The sequence below is a fragment of the Egretta garzetta genome, unplaced genomic scaffold, assembly GCF_000687185.1.
Source record: "Egretta garzetta isolate BGI_Z169 unplaced genomic scaffold, ASM68718v1 scaffold234, whole genome shotgun sequence".
NCBI lineage: Eukaryota > Metazoa > Chordata > Aves > Pelecaniformes > Ardeidae > Egretta > Egretta garzetta.
The window spans coordinates 1,557,329-1,576,930 of NW_009259528.1; the positions used below are offsets into that span (position 1 = coordinate 1,557,329).

Here is a 19,602-nt window from a genome sequence, read left to right on the forward strand (position 1 = left end):
CCCCCCCCTTATGGACACGAATCTTCAAACGACACACATACGAATTTGCAGGTAGAACTTACTCTGAAAGCAGTAACTGATTTCACAGAAGGATTCAGTATCATGGAGTGTGGTTTTGCACCTCAGGAACAATCTTTTATAGCAGAAGCAGCAGTAAGTAGAGGGAAAGAACACTTACGATTCACAGCCTTACACATTTTGGGTCTCTCATAGACTGTATTTTTAGTTACAGCATTATTAACACTGGGAAGCCCTTTCAGTTGAAAGGCTCTAAATCCACATGCTTCCCGTGACAGCCTTGCAGTTGCCATATGGAAATTTCAATGGGACACACCAAAAAATACCGGTTCTTTTGTAAAAGCCTGTGTAGCTTTGCAGGGAATGGAAGCGACAGGAGCTTCCCTACGAGAGCCAACAAGTTTACCTCCTCCCTCATCATTAAATGTCTTCTGGAGAGAAGAGGGGGGCTGAAAACCAGCATTTCTTATTAAGAAGTTTAGCTTTTTCCATTGTCTACCTATTTGAGAATTCACCATTTATCAGCAATGCAGTTTTATATCACAGCTGAGTGCACCAATTTCCTGTCCGCCCTACTTCACGCATTCTAATATTCACGTATTGACTTAACCACATTTTCCATTTCACTGTTTTCCATAGCATTTTGGCAGGAAAAAAAAAAATTGATCTCCTGATATCAGAGGGAATATTTTAAAGATGAAGTTTAGCGAGTCCTGCAAAACCAGCATATTTTCTGTTTAAAGCGAAACATCACACATTTCACCCCTCCAGATAAAACAGAATCAGATTCAACAACTCCAACATTGCGAGAAATGCAAACTTGAGGATGGGCAAGACAAGAATCTGAAGATTTTATTTGGTAGAAGCCTGAGATGTTATACCAGTTCAAAAGGTCCCTGAACAACACAGCATTAAAACTTCTATTATTCTAGCAGGTGGCATATTATCATTCTTACAGACTGATAATTTTCCTTATTATCCCCTTGGCTGCACATATAACACAGCAACATGAACCTAATAATGCCTATAAACATTCCCATTAACAACAAAGCTTGCTATTTAGGCACACAGAATACGGTACCAGACCGGGATAATTGATTTTTTTAATTGATGTATTGTGCTACTGTATATGGTTGCCCAATTTTGACGACGACGAAAGCAAACAAAGCGCTACAGGGCTTTAACCTGTAACTTCTTAGCATATTTATTTAGATATTCACCCACCTAAGCTTCTTCATCTCTCCCAGTGACAGCAGAACTCCACGACAGAAGTAAGCTCAAGCCCAGATTATTAGGAAAGACTCCAATCACAAATTATTTCACTCTAGGCGTGTACAAGCTTGGTACTTTGACGCACACGCAATCAACTGAGATAGGAAATCAACACAAGGATTTAAAAAGATGCCAAGTTATTCAAAATCCCTACAAGCTGCAACTGTCTTTCCTCTTCTGTCACACTATCATCAGATATATTCCTCAGAAGATACAGGAAGGACCTGTATATTAATAAAATTATTACAGTCTTCCCAGAGACACTGCTGCCCTCTCCGAGATGCACAGAAAGACCCTGCAAATCTGCCCCTAACTCTCCCGTACGTAATAAATGCTCAGAGTTAGTATAAAAAAGAATTCCGATGAGTTACACAGGTACTGGCCACAGGCAGCTTTTGCATAGCCGTGCACAGGCACAGCTGGGGACCCAGCCTGCTCTGCCCCATCATATTTGTCTATCTTCCCTCACCCCTCCTTATTTTGAGAGCAGAAGTGTGTATCGTTGCTACCAACCCCCCCAAAAAAATGCTTGAGAGATTGGGCTTTGCTTCTGCTTTCTGAAAGAAAAAGAAAGGGAAAAAAAAAAAAAAAGACTAAAATCCTACTCAGATTTTCCCCGAGGAATGGCAGCAAGCATTTGGGGCCAACTGCATGACAGGCCACAAGCAGCGAGGCTGGGGGCAGGTGAAAGTATGGCACACGATTTGTGAGGGGGTCGCAGGCTGGTAGAGAAGGAGCTGCCCTGGCCAAAGGGACTGCCTGCTGCCAGCGCCGCCATTAACATCCCCCCCCCCAAAAAAAAAAAATAAAAAAATGAGGGGCTTAGGAAAGGCGAATGAATAATTCGTACCAGATGAGTACAACCCCTCTATTTAGAAATAGATGAAAGAACACTGACGAACAGCAACAGCTTTATCATAGAATCCTAGAATGTTTTGGGTGGGAAGGGACCCCCAGAGGTCACCCAGCCCAACCCCCCTGCAGGAGCAGGGACACCTTGAACCACATCAGGTTGCTCACAGCCCCGGCCAACCTGGCCTGCAATGTTCCCAGGGATGGGGCCTCCACCCCCTCTCGGGGCAACCCCTGCCAGGCTTTCACCACCCTCACTGCAAAGAATTTCTTCCTTAGATCCAGTCTAAACCTCCCCTGCTTCAGTTTCAAGCCATCCCCCCTTGTCCTGTCCCAGCTGGCCCTACTAAAAAGCTTGTCCCCCCCTTTCCTCTGGGCCCCCTTGAAGCCCTGACCGGCCGCACTCAGCTCTGCCCGCAGCCTTCTCCTCTCCAGGCTGAACACCCCCAACTCCCTGTGCAAACACACGCTGCAGCTTGGGAAACCCGTTCTTCCTTCTAGATGAAGCACACCGACAAACACACAAGTGATCTGCTACTTCAAAACAGATCACTGCGATTCCTTTCTATTTGCTCCTCTGCTTATTAACAGGTGACTACATTTGACACGTTTAGCAGTTCAATATTGGTATCATCACCTTCTGTTATTTTCCTCTTAATCCTCAACTTGGCAAACAAAGCAGCAAACACTGAAAATATTTGATACTTGCAAAACTGGGACTCGGTAACCAGCTGAGGGTACGTGTTGTGCTTTTCTGTAAAGACACACTCGTCACAACTAACCCATGTGGGCTTTGATCACTTGGCTCAGCTCAGGACCGCAGACTGTTCCTCAGTCAGACTGCAAAATTAAGGACAAAGCAGAACGTACAAGAGGAGGGAAGCCAATCCTCCTCACCAGTGGTAGGATTTGAAAAGACCAACCCCACAGAAGTGGTTTATGTCGTTGCCCAGCAGCAGGAGCCGAATGCCATCAGCACTGGTCATGTCTCAGAAGCTTTCTTTTCATTCAGTAGCAGAGCACTGGCGTGAGCTCCCTTTTTTTTGGAATCATCCCTGAACAAAAAAACCCAAAACCAAAACAAGCAAACAAAACCCAAAAAGCACCCCCCAAACCCCAAAATTGCACGCAAAAAATTGCTCCAATACGTGGAGACGATTTTCTGTTCTCCTTGCTCCCAATATTCAGCACCCAGACAATGATTTGTGATTCTCTAGGAAAGGTTGCGAACTGGAGAAAACACAAAATATAAAACAAATGCCTTCTCAGGACAACTGAGCTCATAAAAAGCAAATGTAGTCTGTTCATACAATGTCAGTATAACGTGAAATGTTAGAACTCTACCAAGATTCATTCCCTTTTCCAAAATACTTCACACCTTTCTTCCCTGTGATCATGCTAAATGATGCCCGACAGGCTAAAAAATACAAAACACGGGAAGGACAAGCAAAAGCCCACCCCCTGTTTTCTCTAGAGCTTTTTGTTACTAAGCTGTTTTCAAAAGCATATAGGAATATGAATTCAGCGAAAATTACCTTAATGACCAAGTCAAACTTCTGGTGTAAATCCCTATTTATTGGCTTTAGGAGCGTGAGTACGGCTGTGGTGAGATTCATGTGGAAATACTGTGGATAATCCTCCGGAGTACCTGTAAAAAAAGACATTGAGGTTTGAACAAATGCTGTTTGCGGAAGATTTAGTTAAACAATATATTTATTTTCCCCATTAGTCATCAAAGGAACAAAAACTAAATGATAAGAACAAAACAGTGTATCATGTATCCATGGAGCTCAAGGACACTACTAACATTATGCATTTAATATTATCATTATTGCCTTACTCTCCCTAACCATGAAGATTCCTCTCAGCTGGGAATCCCCAAGTACTCGATAACAGCAGGAGCCCAAACACACCTGCAGCCGGTGGAAATTCTGCTTCCTGCCTTCCAGGAAATACGTATAAATCTAATCAGATAGAGGACGTGTGGAGAAACGCATTCCTGAAACCCAACTCGCTCAACACCTACCACTGAGATTTTCTCTCTCCAGCTTTGAAGTACGTTCCCCCCAGGTCTCGCCGGACATAGGCTGACGGTAGTCATGAAGCAGGGAATACCGTGAACAGTCTTTGAGTGCACATGTTTAAACAAAGCAAATACACAACCAGGTACGTGACCAAGACATTACCACTAAGTGCACGATAGCCATGTTATTGCTCACGGAGGATGCCCTGACATTTGCCATTTACAATGTACATTTTAAATACCTTAGTTCTTGCAGCCCCCTATTGCACCTATGGGCAAGCTCTTTAATGCACAACATATACGTAAGTAATAACAACAGGCGTGTTATTTTAGAAATCCTTCTAAGAAAAGAAGTTTCTCATCAGGAAGGAAGCACCAGGGGACCTTTCAAGTGGAGTGATTAGCAGCTGCTTTTAGAAAGTCAGTAGCTATCCCAGGAGATCGATTACTGTCCATACTCATGGGCAATGCTTGAATTTGCAACTTGCCATATGACAAGCATTTGCTATACTGTGTATACATTGGGCATCCACATCATGTGCGGGTGTATGCTGCTCACGTATATGTTATACACACACCCCATACATATTCTGCAGATGTCTCTGTATACACGTATGCCTTACACCCAGAGAGTATCAGGAAGGACCACTATCAATTATTTTTTCCACTACACCACCAACATAAATGCGGAGTTTCTAGCTCCAAGTCCTTCCTCCCCTTCCCTCCCCCTTTTAATTTCAACTCCTAATTAACTGATCGAATTTTTTTAAGAGCACCGGGCATCCAGCAGGAGCTCCAAGCTTTTGGCAGATAACAGGTTGCTGTAGTCTTAAGAGGCTGCACGTCACAAGGGCTGATGCTGAAGGTAAGAAACATCAAGGAATGAAGGACTAAATGCAGAAGTAAAAACCGAGATGTTCCCTGAAGGAGAACAAATAGGTAGGGGAGGATAGATACGGCTGTTACGAGGCACAAAGTGATCTACAGCAGGGAAGATGAAGCTAATATTGTGTAAGGTTGCCAGGAAAGAATCCAAGGAGAAAAAACCAAACCAAAACCAAACCAAACAGGTAAAAGAGGAAAAGACAGCAAGGAGGATGATCAGGAAAGATTAGAGTATAACAGAGCTGGATTTCCTGAATCCTAACCGATAATGCCTGCTCAGCTGCTCTTTACCACAGGAAGAGTCCAGGAAACCTTAAATTCTGAAAGGAGAGTTTTCAAGGAACAGAGATATCTGCTTCTGCATACACAAACATATTTGTATTTTGACAGAGCAGACCAGCCCTCAGTCACACTGCTGGCTGATCGGCTTCCAGAAAGGCTGAATTTCCTACTCCAACTGTAACTTTGTGTCTTCAAAATGTACTGTTTTCATATTGCAGACAAGCGCTACTGGCCAAGAACTGTTCACACCACCACCCCTACACTGTCAGTCTCTCACGAGTCCAACCTGCAAGAAGATGTTACTCAGGAAGAGCAGAGAGGTTTAAAGCTCCACAGATGAGCTCCGAGTCTCCTGCCTCCAGAAATTCATCTGGTCTGTGTGTTTGGAGAAGTCTAGGGTATCAAAAGGTGGTGGGCCACCAGGCACCAGCGGGTCCGTAAGCACCCTTGAGGTGGGAGGACAGCACATGATGGGTGGCATGTGGTTTCTTTTCCATACTTTATCACGTGGAGATGAGATTGCACCATCCGTGCCAAAAATGAGCATTAAGTGCTCAACAGACCTCTGGTTATGACCTCTTTTGGCCCAGGCAACAGAAGCAGCGAGCTGAGCCAGGAGGGGACATGATGTCTCCTACCTTGATGATCTTACAGCAGCGGGGATGTCCACAAGGTGAAGAGCACTCTTAGGTTTGCTTTCTTTGGAGCTAGAGGGTGGCTTTTGTGGGGCACATTCCCTGCCATGCAAACGCATCAGGCAGCTCACAGGACTGGAGAGAACCCGCCGAAAATTATGTCGGTTTTGGCTCTTCATTTAAATATCAGACAAGTAGAACAATTACTTGTTCAAAATTGGCAGCAGAAATCACAGAGGCAGCTCCAGGATCAAACCCAGAAGCTGATGATTTAAAGAAAAAAATTACTTTTGCCAAGAACCAGCCCCAGAGAAAAGAAAGCCTTAAAATTACTAATAAAAATAGCCAAGGGAAACCTTCAAACCGGGCTGAGCAGTAAATACCAGAGTAGCACGGGCTGTGATGCAGGTAGCACTAAGAAAAAAACCAGGGTGGGACTGCAGATGAGAGAAGGCGAGCTGGCTTCTACCCCCTTTGTATTGCACACACGACACGCAAAGGGAGGAGGCTTGCTTACACACCGGTGGAGGCCAGACACTGTATGCGGGTCTACTGCAATGACCCAAATCTATTAACATTCCTGAAAACCAAGGGTTGGGAAAATTAGTGCATGAAAAAAAAAATTTCCAAATGTAAAGATATCGGGCATTTTATAAGACATGAAATAAAACATTACAGTATGGCCCCAGTTCAAGCCTCTTCTCTGAAGTACTTTACTGTACTTTGGAAGGTAGTTCTTCCATCATGCACTTCAGCCAATTCTGCAAATAGAAGACAACAACGCCAGTAGTACTATGCTGTAACTAGTTCTCTTATCTTAGGATGACCCTCAAGAATATTTAAGACTCAATCTTCTATCATTTCATCAGTACCAGTCCATAACTCCTCAAACAAGTACATTCAGCCATCTTGATATATCCCTCAAGAGGATTGTACTCTGAGGTCAGAATGAGAAACAAAGCAGAAAATAATGGGCTAGTAATGCACTTGAAACATTTCTTTATTTCTCAAGCACCTTATCCCTCAAGTTACTTTTGTCTTCAGCACTGCTGTGCTCATGTGAATGTGTACCAAGACTTCCACAGGCATTGATCCTTACCTCATCAAGTAAGTCTAACTCCTTTTCAATGAACTGCAAGGCAACCTGTTGTTGTTGGAAGTGGAGAGGTTCACTTGTACCCTTCTCACGGGAGAGATCACTGGGGTTGTTTGGTCCGGAGCAGAGGAGGCTGAGGGGAGACCTCATCGTTCCCTACAAGTGCCTGACAGGAGAGGGGAGCTGGGGGGGGTCGGGCTCTGCTCCCAGGGAAGGGGCGATGGGACGAGGGGCACCGGCCTCAAGTTGTGCCAGGGCAGGGTGAGGTTGGACATTAGGAAAAATTTCTTCACAGAAGGGGTAGTCACGCTCTGGAAGGGGCTGCCCAGGGAAGTGGTTGAGTCCCCATCCCTGGAGGTATTTAAAAGAAGGATAGATGAGGTGCTTAGGGACATGGTTTAGTGGTGGGATGGCAGGGTTAGGGGAACGGTTGGACTTGATGATCTTAAAGGTCTTTTCCAACCTGAACAGTTCTATGATTCTATGATTTTATGATTTGGTGAAAGCAGCACTGAGGCATCTACGCAAACACTTGAAAGGCTAGTTAGCTTGAAAGCATGACAGGCAGAGATCTTTATGGGCACTTAAGGATGAAGTTAGTAAGCTACATCAAGGAGAAGTGAGTTATCGCTGCAGCAATGCTGGGCTTCATTAAAAGAAACGCGTCTTTGCAGTAGATCCTAAAGACACTGTGAAAGATGTGCAGGCTTCATATATAACATCCATAGTGCCCAAAGCATACTCCAGGACTTGACTTGTCCAGGTGGGCAGTGGGAGCAAGAAAGCAGGGTAAAAGAACCACCAAATTAGAACTCAGCCAAATCAAATGAAATTCAAAATCATTCTCGTATTTGTAAGTAGCTTATTCTCTCATTCTACGGGCATAACTCAGACCTTCCAGCGTTTAAAAAAAGACATATCCAAAGATACAAAGAAGAACTCCGTTTGGATCTAAAGCCAGGGAAAAATCCATATAACAAGAACTATCTGCAAGGCCTATTTCCTGTGAAATTATTTAATATTTCCTGAGCTAAAATATAAATAGCACTGCATACGGGCAAAGATGAAGACAGACTTAAAACCTAAAAAGAAATCCTTTTGAAGACCACAGGGGAGGGGGGCGGGGAAGGAGATAGCCTTTCCATTGAAAAATCCCCCCCAAACCAAACTGCTATAATACATCTTTCTGAATTATTTCTTCAAGGTCAAAATAGTCATTCAAACATTAAAAATATCACAGCTTAGTGAAAGTTTTTAATAAGGCCACTCTGGAAGAACTTTACAAGTTATGCAAAGAACATTAAAAAACCCAGACTAAATGTTGAACTAGGGCATAACTGTCAATAGGAGAATTTATAAATAAGCCAAGTCCATTTATAAATAAACTAAGTCCACTTTCAAACGTAAAACCACCAAGTCTATTTACTCTACAAGTATTTACAAATTTCCTCACAGAACGGCTTTGCTGGGAAAGGACAGGCGGACAGCAACGCACCCCTTGGTCTGCCAGGTTTGCAGCCGGGCGCAGCCTGAAGGAGTCTAGCTTGCTTCATGGCTATCCAAACAAAACCTGACTTCGGTTCTTACGGGACGCGGAGATCTGCCGTGCTGAGGCTGCTCTGCCACGGCCACAGCCCCGGTCTACTCCCTGGAGACGCCCCAAGACCAGTCTGTTGGCACCGAGCGGGTTCAGGCTCCTGCATTTTGCACACCGAGCTCAGGACCTGCACACTCAGTACAACGGTACCTGGTGTGCATTTGTACCCTCTTAAGATGGCTCTTAAAATGACAGACATATCAAACCATCAAACCTACTGTTTTTCCCCTTTCACAACAGAACTGTCACATACATAAACATTTTTTTTTTTTTTATGACAAGCGAAACTACGCAATCTGCTCATTAAAATCTTCACTTACACCTCTCCACGGGTGAGAAAGCCATGCAGCTGCAGTTTAACACAGCAAACAAGAAAAAGATGCCATTCCACAAATCCCATGCTAGTCACAGGGCACAGAAATGATTCCAACATCGGTCTCTGTCCTTTGGGAAGAGCCGGGCAGGTGGAGGACTGCAACTGCAAAACCACTGCCTTCAGCCTTTCCATTACCAAATTATACAAGCTAAGCAATTGGAAACAAATACCAAACACAGGAAAATAGCAGAAAAAAAAAAAAAAAACACGCCACAACCCAAACCCTCAGCAGAATACAAGCAATCCCCCAGCAAAGCGGGTCTTCTCTGAACTCTTCCTAGAACCGCATTGCCCTCTGGCCAGAAAAGAGCACAGTCAACGAACCAACCACTAAATTACAAGGGAAAGCATGCAAGCTCACAGGCAGCGAACTTAAAGGTGGATGCACTAAGACCCTTTAAAAGTTGCTCTGTGCCAGAAGGCTTTTGGAAGGAAACCCGCTCTAATTGCCTTTCTTTAGCATCTTTTATTGTGCCTTTGCACCTGTGAATGAAGAACGCATCCAAGCACAGCTACGAGCACAGACAAGGCTCCTTTCACTTGCTCTGTTGCTCCATTCACTAAGCCAGACAACTCTGTATCTAATCTGAATAAATAATAATAAATAATGCAACCGTATGAAATACGCTTCTAAATTGCAATTGAACATAAATAGGTAGAACAATGATTTCAAACATCCCACTAACCACAGTATGAATTTTTATTAGGTTTCCACTCTCCCAGTCAATCTTTCTGTGGCTGGTCATAACAAAGCGACTGATTGTGAGGGATAGCAAGAGTAGCAGACACCAACCAACTAGGATGGAATAGAGGATGCCCGGTCGATCAGAAGGAGGCTGGATGTTTCGGTCCTGATCTATGGCTTGTATGGGTGGAGTGACACTGATGGGATTCACACGTGCCTGAAATGAAAAATCAGACAGATTTGAAACAGAGAAATTAGAAAGCCAGTAGGCAGATCTTCAGGTTTAACACAAAACCATCCCACCGAATAGGACATTTGCTGAAATTCCAGGAGAAAAACCCCTCATATTTAAGAATCGTTACAGCCCACGGCCCTTTTGAAATCAAAATTAAGTAGGCAACATATATATTTCTACAGCAACCTCCTTTCTTTTAGATAGGTTTTATACTATAATAGTACCTTCAAGGAAAGGAAGCTCGCAAATGCTCAGGCAAATGCTCGACTATGCCACTATAAATAATCCCTTGAATCAGACATTTCAGACATCACCATAGCAGTGAAATACAGCGAATGCTTTAAAAAAGGAAATAAAACCAAATTGAATTTGAGAATCATTAGAAGCTAGAATGGCTGTGATACACGAATATCTACTGCAAAAGAAATTCAAGCTAAGGTACAGACCTTTCAAGGATAGGTACATTTGAAAAGTTTGGATGGACTTTGCAATAATTCATGCCATTTTTCAGAAGCGGGGTGATCTCGCGTGCCGAACATGGAAACAGAGAGCCAGAAAAAGTACTCACGGGCTTTCGTCTTGTTCAGTATTTGTGTGCCCAATTCTTTACCCACCAACTTAATAGCACTCCTGCACCTACTCATGGCACTTAACCCTCGCTGTTGCTTTGAATATTTTCTAGTTTTCCTGTGCCGATGCACTCGCCAGCGGTAACACCCTCCCAACTCTAACAGTTGCAGTAACCTTGGCTGCTTCATCACCTGGAAACACAGCTACCCCATGGCTGCACGTGCACCAGTCTATTCCCTCCCCTTGGAACTTTTATTTGCATGGCCAAAATGTTTAATAACTTCTACGAAAAACCAGACGCCTTTTTTCCGTGGATGATGAATCCTGGCAGCCTTTGCTTTGGAAAGCTCTCACGCTCCGTGTTCTGCAAGAGGGAACTTGAAATTTAGCGCAGGAATAGGAATGAGACAAGCCCACACTTGGCCAAGTTTTGGCATGGCCTTTAGAAATCCTCCTGCTGAGATTTGGAAGCAATCTGCAAGAGTTTTAGCAATGCCTGGCAATAAACCCAGAGGGAGGAGAGGTGAGCCAGAAGGAGGAGAGCAAGACACGAAGGGATGCAAGGCAGTTTGCAAGAAGGGAGAGCTAACAGCCCCTCTCGTAATTTTGGATACATAGCCACATGGTCATCTGCAATAACGCAAGCTCCTCTGCCCACAGTTTGCCCACCCAGAAGTCACTTCCTACAGGCTACTGAGGTCCGATGAGGCCTTTCCAGGCTCATGAGCCACGGCTTACAGCCACGTGTGGTCACGCAGCTCTCGGCTGCACGTGCAGAGCATCTGCCTCCCAACGTGGGACCGGTACCTCCTCTCCCTCTGCCTCTCTGCTAGTGGCTTTTTCCACGGTTCCCAACGAGCAGGCGAGGTCCTTTGTCACATTTTGCCTGTTTCCACTTTTGACTCTCTAAAAAATTAAACTCTTAAAAGTGTAATGAGGAAGATGAGCTGAAAATAGGCAAGAAGAAAGAGAAAAGAAGATATATTTGACATACGTTTGAATTTTTAAAATGCTTTAGGACTGCATAAAAGTTACATGCTGAGAGATTACGTATAAAACTGTCTGAGATGACTAAAATGCTCTTTTAAAATTTACAGATCAATTGAAGCACTCTCAGACAGATCTACATTATAGGCAAAAACATACCCACAACAAAACCAGTCCCATTTGCTAAAGCAAAGGTTTTGCCCGACTAGGTTTTAAACTCACCATTACAACAGTGCAGGCTGAGCTGAATCATCCAAGTCTACGCTAGAATAACAGCGATGGACCTAGCCCTGTCAATACTGAGCTGCCAGCTGTACCCGACCGCCGAAACTAGACTAAAATGATAATCGTTGGATATGTAACTCAGATAGCAAGGACGTGTGCTTTGCTTTCCAATTCAAGGAGAAGCTGGAGAGCAGCACTTAGAAACACCGCATCAGAAATTAAACAGGTTCTACTTGAACAAGAGGGATTTTCTCCCACCAACTCCTCAGAACCAAAGTGATCAATTGAACAGAAGCAAGTTGGGTAAGAAAACAAAGTCGGGTAAGAAAACTAAGAGTGCAACGTGAAATCCATTAAATTTTTACGCCATCTAAGTTCTTTTTTCTAAGTATTATACACACCCTGAAATGGGCTGCTCATGAACTAGAAGATATCATGCAACAAGATCAGTCGCAATCTGCTGAAATGTTTAGGGATAATTTAAAGCTGTTTTGAATTAAATAGGCTGATGTGCCTTGAAGCAAAGCCAGTGGTACTTCCATATTGTTTTAATAATCCATAGAAAATGCAACTATCTTTTTCATTTAAACTTAAATTAGAACTATGAAACGTAACTGCACAAAGCAGCAGCCATTAAGTATGTTAATAAATTTGTAAAAGCATGGGTAAGATCATTTCTGAAGGTGTACATATACTTTCTGTGAAAAAGAATTTAAAAATTTCTAGTCAAAACATGCGTTGATCAATAGCAGTAATAACTACGATTGTTACCCAGGGATATTTCTTTCTCCCCTGAGCACTTTAAAACGCAAAAGGCACGAGCAGGTGCTCACAACATCCCCCACGTCCCGCTGACATGGTGCTGCTCGGCAGCAAAGCCATCGGGGCTGGGGGGGCCCAAGGCAGCCCCCCCCCAGAGCCCATCTTGCTGGGACGGGGCCCCAGTCCTGCCCCCAGACCTGTTCTGCACGTCACGGTCAGCAGTTGGTGCTAGAGACCGGCAGACCACAACGATACAACACCCACCACCATCCTCACCAGGAGGTTCCGAGAAAAGCTGAGGCTTTGCTCAGCCCTTTGAGAAAGAGGTCGCATACAGACAGAAGGGTGCTCCTGACTTAAGCAGAAGCAGCAGAGCATCCTTGCAGCTCTGCAGAGTGGGAGAACGCTACCAAATGGGGTCTGCGACAGCCACCGTTGTGTATTAGATCCAGCATCCTTGCAAAAGACAAAAAAAAACCCCTATCACTGTCATTCTCAGCCTCAAAGGAGAGCTTCACAAGAAGACAGAAGCTCATTAAAAGGAAGGGAGAATGGATGAGTGGAAGAGTGAAATGTTTGCGGGGCCCGCGACACTCAGCTGGAGGCAAAGGAAAAGCACGTGGGGTTTCCACTGCGACAGGCCTGAGGAAAGGGGAGGCAAGCCAGGGCACTCAGAATAAACAGACGACCTTCGAAACCCAGCCACTTCCAAGGGAAGAACATAAAAGGGTTCACAAGCTCTGGCAGAAACAGGTGATTAAAAACCAAACAAACAAGGAGATCCTGTCAGTTCTAGGGTAAAATATGCAGGGATTTATTTACTTTTCCCCAGTAGGGAAGAAATGTTGCAGTGATTGGCTTTGGTATTAACAGACATCCAGGCGCTTCAATATAGCAGAACATTCCATCAGGCAGGCCAAACAAAAGAACCCAAGCCCCAACTTGCAAATGTTATCACAAGTATTAATAAATTTAAAAAAAAAACAACAAACCTTCTTCTAACAGACCTGTGACAGGTAAGCCTGCCAGGGAGCCTGCAGGGCCAAGGGACCATCAAGGCAAAAAAAAAAAAATTTAAGAAAAGCTCAGAGAGAAGAAGGTAGTAGCACAAAACCTAATCTTCCTTCTTTTGTGTTCAGCACGAAAGGACTCTGATGGGTCCCCATGCCAGGACCTTCTCCATGCCGGATGCCTAGCAGGTCCCGCAAAAAATCACAGCATTCAGAGACATCATGGACTGAACAAGCCAAAGGACGAGTAACATGAGGCCAAGAGCAGATGGGTTTCTGAAGGAAGGGAAGAGTGAATCATATGACCTTGCTGTGCTATGTAATTGCCTGCTTAAAAGTGCTTTGTACCTGAGGAACAGCAGGTAATACCAAAATTAAAAGGGTCCCAGGGCAACCCAGAGGAATACCACCATGAAGCCTGAGGCTTGTACCAGGAAAAATCAGCAGATGATATAATAAGAAGTCTGAGAAAACACACCTGGGGTTGTTCAGCCTGGAGAAGAGGAATTATAGAATAGAATCATAGAATCGCTTTGGTTGGAAAAGATCATCAAGTCCAACCTTTAACCTAACCCTGCCATCCCACCACTAAACCCTGTCCCTAAGCACCTCATCTCTCCTTCTTTTAAATACCTCCAGGGATGGGGACTCGACCACCTCCCTGGGCAGCCCATTCCAGTGCCTGACAGCCCTTTGGGGAAGGAATTGTTCCCAATGTCCCCCCTAAACCTGCCCTGGCACAACTTCAAACCATTCCCCCTCGTCCCATCGCCTGTTCCCAGGGAGAAGAGCCCGATCCCCGCCTCACTACAGCCTCCTGTCAGGCGGTTGTAGAGGGCGATCAGGGCTCCCCTCAGCCTCCTCTTCTCAGGAGGGCAGAGCAGAGGTTATAATCTGCTCACCATCCTCCTCATCCACCCCCTCACCCCCGCAAGATTTTTCTCATGCACTTTTTGGGGGTAAAACATTGCTTCTCAGCACTGCACAAAGCCTTTGGAAGATATCAGCTCGGACCTTGCATCTCTGGGAAAACACTGCTAATGATTTAAATCCAGCATGTTGCCAAAAAGCCCACAGAGGGTCATTGTCGCTAAATAACAATTAATAAAGCGAGATAAAGATAAGCAAGAGAAGAGCAACTTCAGGGAATTCATCTACCTGAATGAAGAACCTTCCTTCCTTTATATGTTCACCTGGAGCTCATCTGCCTGATTTTGAGAGCCATGCAGGTCAGAAATACTCTACTTGAAGTTAATGAAATAAAACCCCATTCAATCTCTCAGGAGCAAGAGCTGCACTTCATGCTGCATATCTCCAGTTTTACCCAGATACCTCCCCAGAATACAGGCATTATTGAACAGTAGCTTTTAAGTGTCTTAAAAACCGCTCAGGTCAATAACTCAGTTCTCCCTGTATCCAACACCTTTCTCTCAATATTGTCTGTTTGTTACTAAATAATTACGTGTTAGAGCCATCAAACACCAGAATCTAACTGCAAGACTGAACCACAATTCAGGATTTTGAATCAGCTACCCTTGCCGTATCACCCACAGCGCTATGCCGAGTTCAAGTTGCCACAGGCACGCTCACGGCACTGATTCTATCAAGTACTAAGCATTCAATGAGAAAAAAAAAAACAACACTGATTGGTATTTGCTATGAGTTACAAGTTTAGTCTCCTTTTTTTTTTTTTTAAATACAGGTCCAAAATAGAATCGCACAGACTCACAGAATGGGAAGGGTTGGAAGGGACCTCGGGAGATCACCCAGTCCAACCCTAATCACTGCACAGCTGATACCGAGGATAGCTCCGCTTCAAAAAACCAAAGTTTTCCTACCTTTTCCATGGTCCACCTGAGATGCAAAGCTAAATTTGCCAACTGCACCTATTTATGGAGAACTTCTTCCTCTAGGGAAGATAAGAAGGAAAAGGGAGGAAATGCCACATTTTTAGAGTTAGAACACCACCATGGTTTTCTGCACAGCGCCTTTTTTTTTCCTTATTACCTCAACAATTGTGTTCTGAGAAACTGAAACACCGTTAACCCTACTGAACCAGGCCACTGCCTATTTTTGAGCAGTTAATTTATTAATAACAACTGTCTTTTACATGATTGAAGACAACAGGCCATGAACCAGCCAAAGGTTCACAAACTGGAGTGATGCTGCTTTGATGATTCACGACCACTTCAGCTCCCACCTGCCTGCCCCGAGATGCTCCTGGGGGCCAGTGGTCAGGGCCACTACGCAGTCAGAAGTAAACATTGCCAACTGCTGTAAAATGTAAAGCAAATAGGGTTTCTATGAAAAAGAAGAGTCCTCAAACTTCTGTTTAGACTCCCCAAGAAGAGCTTCCCACCCGCAGCGCTCCCATATCCGTTAGTCTACACGAAATCCACTAACAGAAGGGACAAAACCTACATCTTTAGAATTTATGGTTGTATTCAAACACGGCGAGACATTCTCTACCCACTAATTCACCTGGAAGACTAAGACAGACATATACAAAGACTGCTAAAAAATAAAAAGAGAAACATCACACAAATACGTATTCCTACAGTTGGCACAAGTAAGACACTTCACAGCAACAATCCACCAAAAAAAGGAACGTATGCTTGCATTCGTATTTCAATCTGCCAGTTTGTGGCGGCATTTCTTCGGCAGACACACAGAGAACTGACCTTTACCCAACATGTGCATTACTAAATGGCTGTGAAAACCTGTCCTAAATCTTACCCAGATAAATAGTTATGCTTTGAAAACAATTTCCTAAGTCACAGCAAACCCTGTGTTACCTCTTTGATTGCCCCAGGAGCTCCAAGGCACTCCTATACACAGATACGAGCTGTTCCACAGAGGCATGCAGGACATTTAGAAGATTATTAATGCTGAAGAGCTAAGCATTTTCTGTAAGGAGTTCAATAAATTGTCTAATATTGAAAAATCTGAAACATCTCCCCAGGTATTTTTGTTTGAGAATGTAAGAAAATGTATTCAACTGTGAAAAGAGCATACCTAATTCCTAAATACCAGCCTATTCTAATTTATTCAGATTCAGCAATTATAATATTCATTAATTGGGGGTGGTGGTGGGAGGATAAGAAGGTACCTTTCCATATGGTAGCAATTAAGTATTTTGATCTGCATCAGCTCAACTCACAGCACTGCACCAGAGGTCGCTTCCAAGAAGACAACGAGAAGACTGATGACATTATGTCACTCAATTGGCAACAGATTATAAAAAGTCATCTTTTTCCTTACATTTCCAAGTACTTGTCCCTTTTCCTTTCACTCAGTCTTCACTTTTACTGTCACAGCAGCGACCCTCTCCCACCTCCCTACCCCCCACCCGCACCAGCATCCCCCGTCAGTAACTGCAAGCAAACCCCATTGCCTCCCCCCCCCGTTTTCCCAGCTACCAGCAATCCCTGCTTCCCTCGTGCGGCTTCCAGACAATCCATCACTCCAGGACACCTTGTGCTTCCTTCGTGACACGCAGCGCGCACTGGCACCCCCAAGGAACGCCAGCGTTTTTATTGACTGGTAGCACCGAGTAACTATAAATACCGAGGCCGGGGACTCGTGTGCTCGAGAACTCCCCTCTCTCCCCAGGCTGGGGGCCCGAATCCGTACAATCATCCACGTTTCTAGCCCAAGACACACGGAACTGACTTCTGCACCAATCAAGCATCTCAATGATTTTCAAGCAAATAAGCCCAGAGTTTCCTGCCCCTCTCTCATCAGGTTAAAATATATAAACAGAGTTTGGCAAACTGGCTTAAATCACTGAAACACGGAGGCTACTTCTGGTGTTTGACAATTTACAGTCTCTACTGCTTGGAACAAAACGAAGGAAGACGCACGTGATGCTTTGCAACACCCACATCGTATGCACGCACAGATGCGGCGTTCTTTTCTTCCCCCCCCCCCATGTTTTTGTGTGTGCTGTGTTATTTGCCAAGAAACACCGAGAAACGAGGAGCATTCCGGCATGATACCTTTCACCGACAACATGAAACATTCCAGAAGAAAACAATGCACTGCGTTTCACCATCCGTTGTTCTTGTGTTTCAGCTGAAAGCAATACAGATATTTTATAGGTATTTTATCAGAGCAGGGTGGTCAATATTAGCACAATTCGTTAACGCAAGGGATTTTCATGCTCGCATTTTAAACCCTGGAAGGTGTTATTTTTTCAGCTTTCCCAGTTAGGAAGCTGTAACTGTGCCCAGTGGACTTCAAACAAAGCCTGGAGGCATTCAATGCACATCACACTCACAGCTTAGTTGAGGAATTTACCCATCGAGACAGCAGAACTCCCATCTCTAGGCAAACAAGGGCAAGAAGCTTTTTGCTGGATAGGAAATATTAGTAAAGCAACATACATTACCCCTTCCAAAGGGAGCCCTACAATACTAAACCAAGAACGTTTTTGATGAACTGATGAATCATTAGGGTTCCACTGATTCTCCTTGTACTTCCGCAAGCAACACACGAGATCAGAATACAAGCTGCAAATCGGAAATTAGCCGAGTTATAGCCATGCTGTGCAGAAACGCATGTGCCATTGCCAACACACAGTACTAGAACAGCAGGAAGAATTGCAAAACCATTCCGACATCGTTTCTTGCTGCTGCTTCAGATGCTTTGCCAGTACAAGGGCTGTGACAAAGTGCTAATGAACACAAACCCATCATAAAGTACTTGCATGTCAGGAAAATGCAGACAATATTTCAAGAGTTACCCAACCACAAGTGAAACCCAAACGCAAGAAACACCCTAGAAAAGTATGTTCCGCTGAAGATGCTACCAAAACCTTGTCATTAGCCAGCCTGAGCGTCATATCAAATCCCCCGTCTGCAGGATCTCACCATCCTCCCTCTCTTCTTGCCTTCCCATTGACAGCTCCAAGCGCCTACAGGCGCTGCCTTTGATCGGCGAGCAGACACAGGGGGAGGCAGGGCCTCGCATCAGGAGCTGGCAGAGTTTCCTACGCTACTCTTTGAGGGCTAATGCGATACCAAGAGGCCCAGGAATACAGGGGGAATGGGATATTCTGACCCTCCTCTTTGGCGCACTACAGACCACCACACTTCTGGGCCACGATCTCAACTGAAAGCCAATACAAAGAGAGAGGAAGAAAACCCCAAGTGCAGAATTAAACACACTGTGAAGCTGAAAGAGAATGGAGAGTAAATCCTCTGCAGAGAGTTGTTCTGATCAAATGGTCACAGGAGCTAAACAGCTTTATACGGCAGCAATTCCGTGCCTCGGAAACTGCTCCCCAAGAAAGGGCAAACCTACGTGAGGAAACCAACCCCATCAAAATCTACATTGTTCAGCCCTAGAGATGTGCAGCCAATTTGCCCGTTTGACACTTCCTACTTGTTTGCAACGCTGTACTGAAGGGTCATGCTCTGCTAAAATACTACTTCTTACCACCGGATGATGTCGCAGAGTCCGACCAGATTGTGGGAAAGGTCCACCCTTGATATGAAAATGAAGCACGAGCAGCATTGGGCAGCATTCCTGGAGGTCAGCTTTGCTGCGTAGCACGTGGGCGAAAGCGCACGTTTATCAGCAGCACCAGTAAACCAGGAGCTGTGCTATAAGCGGCCGTCCAGGGGAACCTAACTATTAACAGTAGATACTAAGATTGGTATTATGAAATCATAGTTAAAATTTGTTCAGTTCAAACACATATATAAGCAGAAAGTAATTACAATGGGGAGTTGATCTGCAAGTTTAAAATAAATCTAACTTTTCTGTTTATTTATTTTTAAGAAGTTTGCTTTCATTTCTAAAAGGCCCTGATAAAAAGCAGCAGCAGAGACTTTATGTAGTTGATGTGTCTGAACTAATCTCTCGTGTCTTCTCTAGGGGTACAAAAAGGGGGTTACTAACTGATGGGAAAAACTAAGATGCGAGACTGATTATTAAAAAGGGATCTGCTTGCTAAATTCAGCACCGTAATTGCCAAATAGCTTGTGGCACCTTATTTGGTTGCTCAGTATAACCCACGGTTGCTGTGTTCTTCGGTTTCTGTTGTGCCCAATGATTATGCAGTTTACTAAAATCAAAACCGTAGAATT

At 44.3% G+C, this 19,602-nt stretch overlaps 1 protein-coding gene across 1 annotated transcript in view; it reads right to left on the bottom strand.

Annotated features, from left to right (window-relative positions):
• The window catches only part of PCDH15 (protocadherin related 15), a 326,536-nt gene that overhangs the window by 185,628 nt on the left and 121,306 nt on the right, over positions 1-19,602 (bottom strand). The window contains exons 8-9 of the mRNA XM_009637544.2: positions 9,830-9,938; positions 3,678-3,790 (exon numbers count right to left, since the gene is read on the bottom strand). Of these exons, the coding sequence (XP_009635839.1) occupies positions 3,678-3,790; positions 9,830-9,938 (222 nt within the window). The remainder of the gene's footprint in view (positions 1-3,677; positions 3,791-9,829; positions 9,939-19,602) is intronic.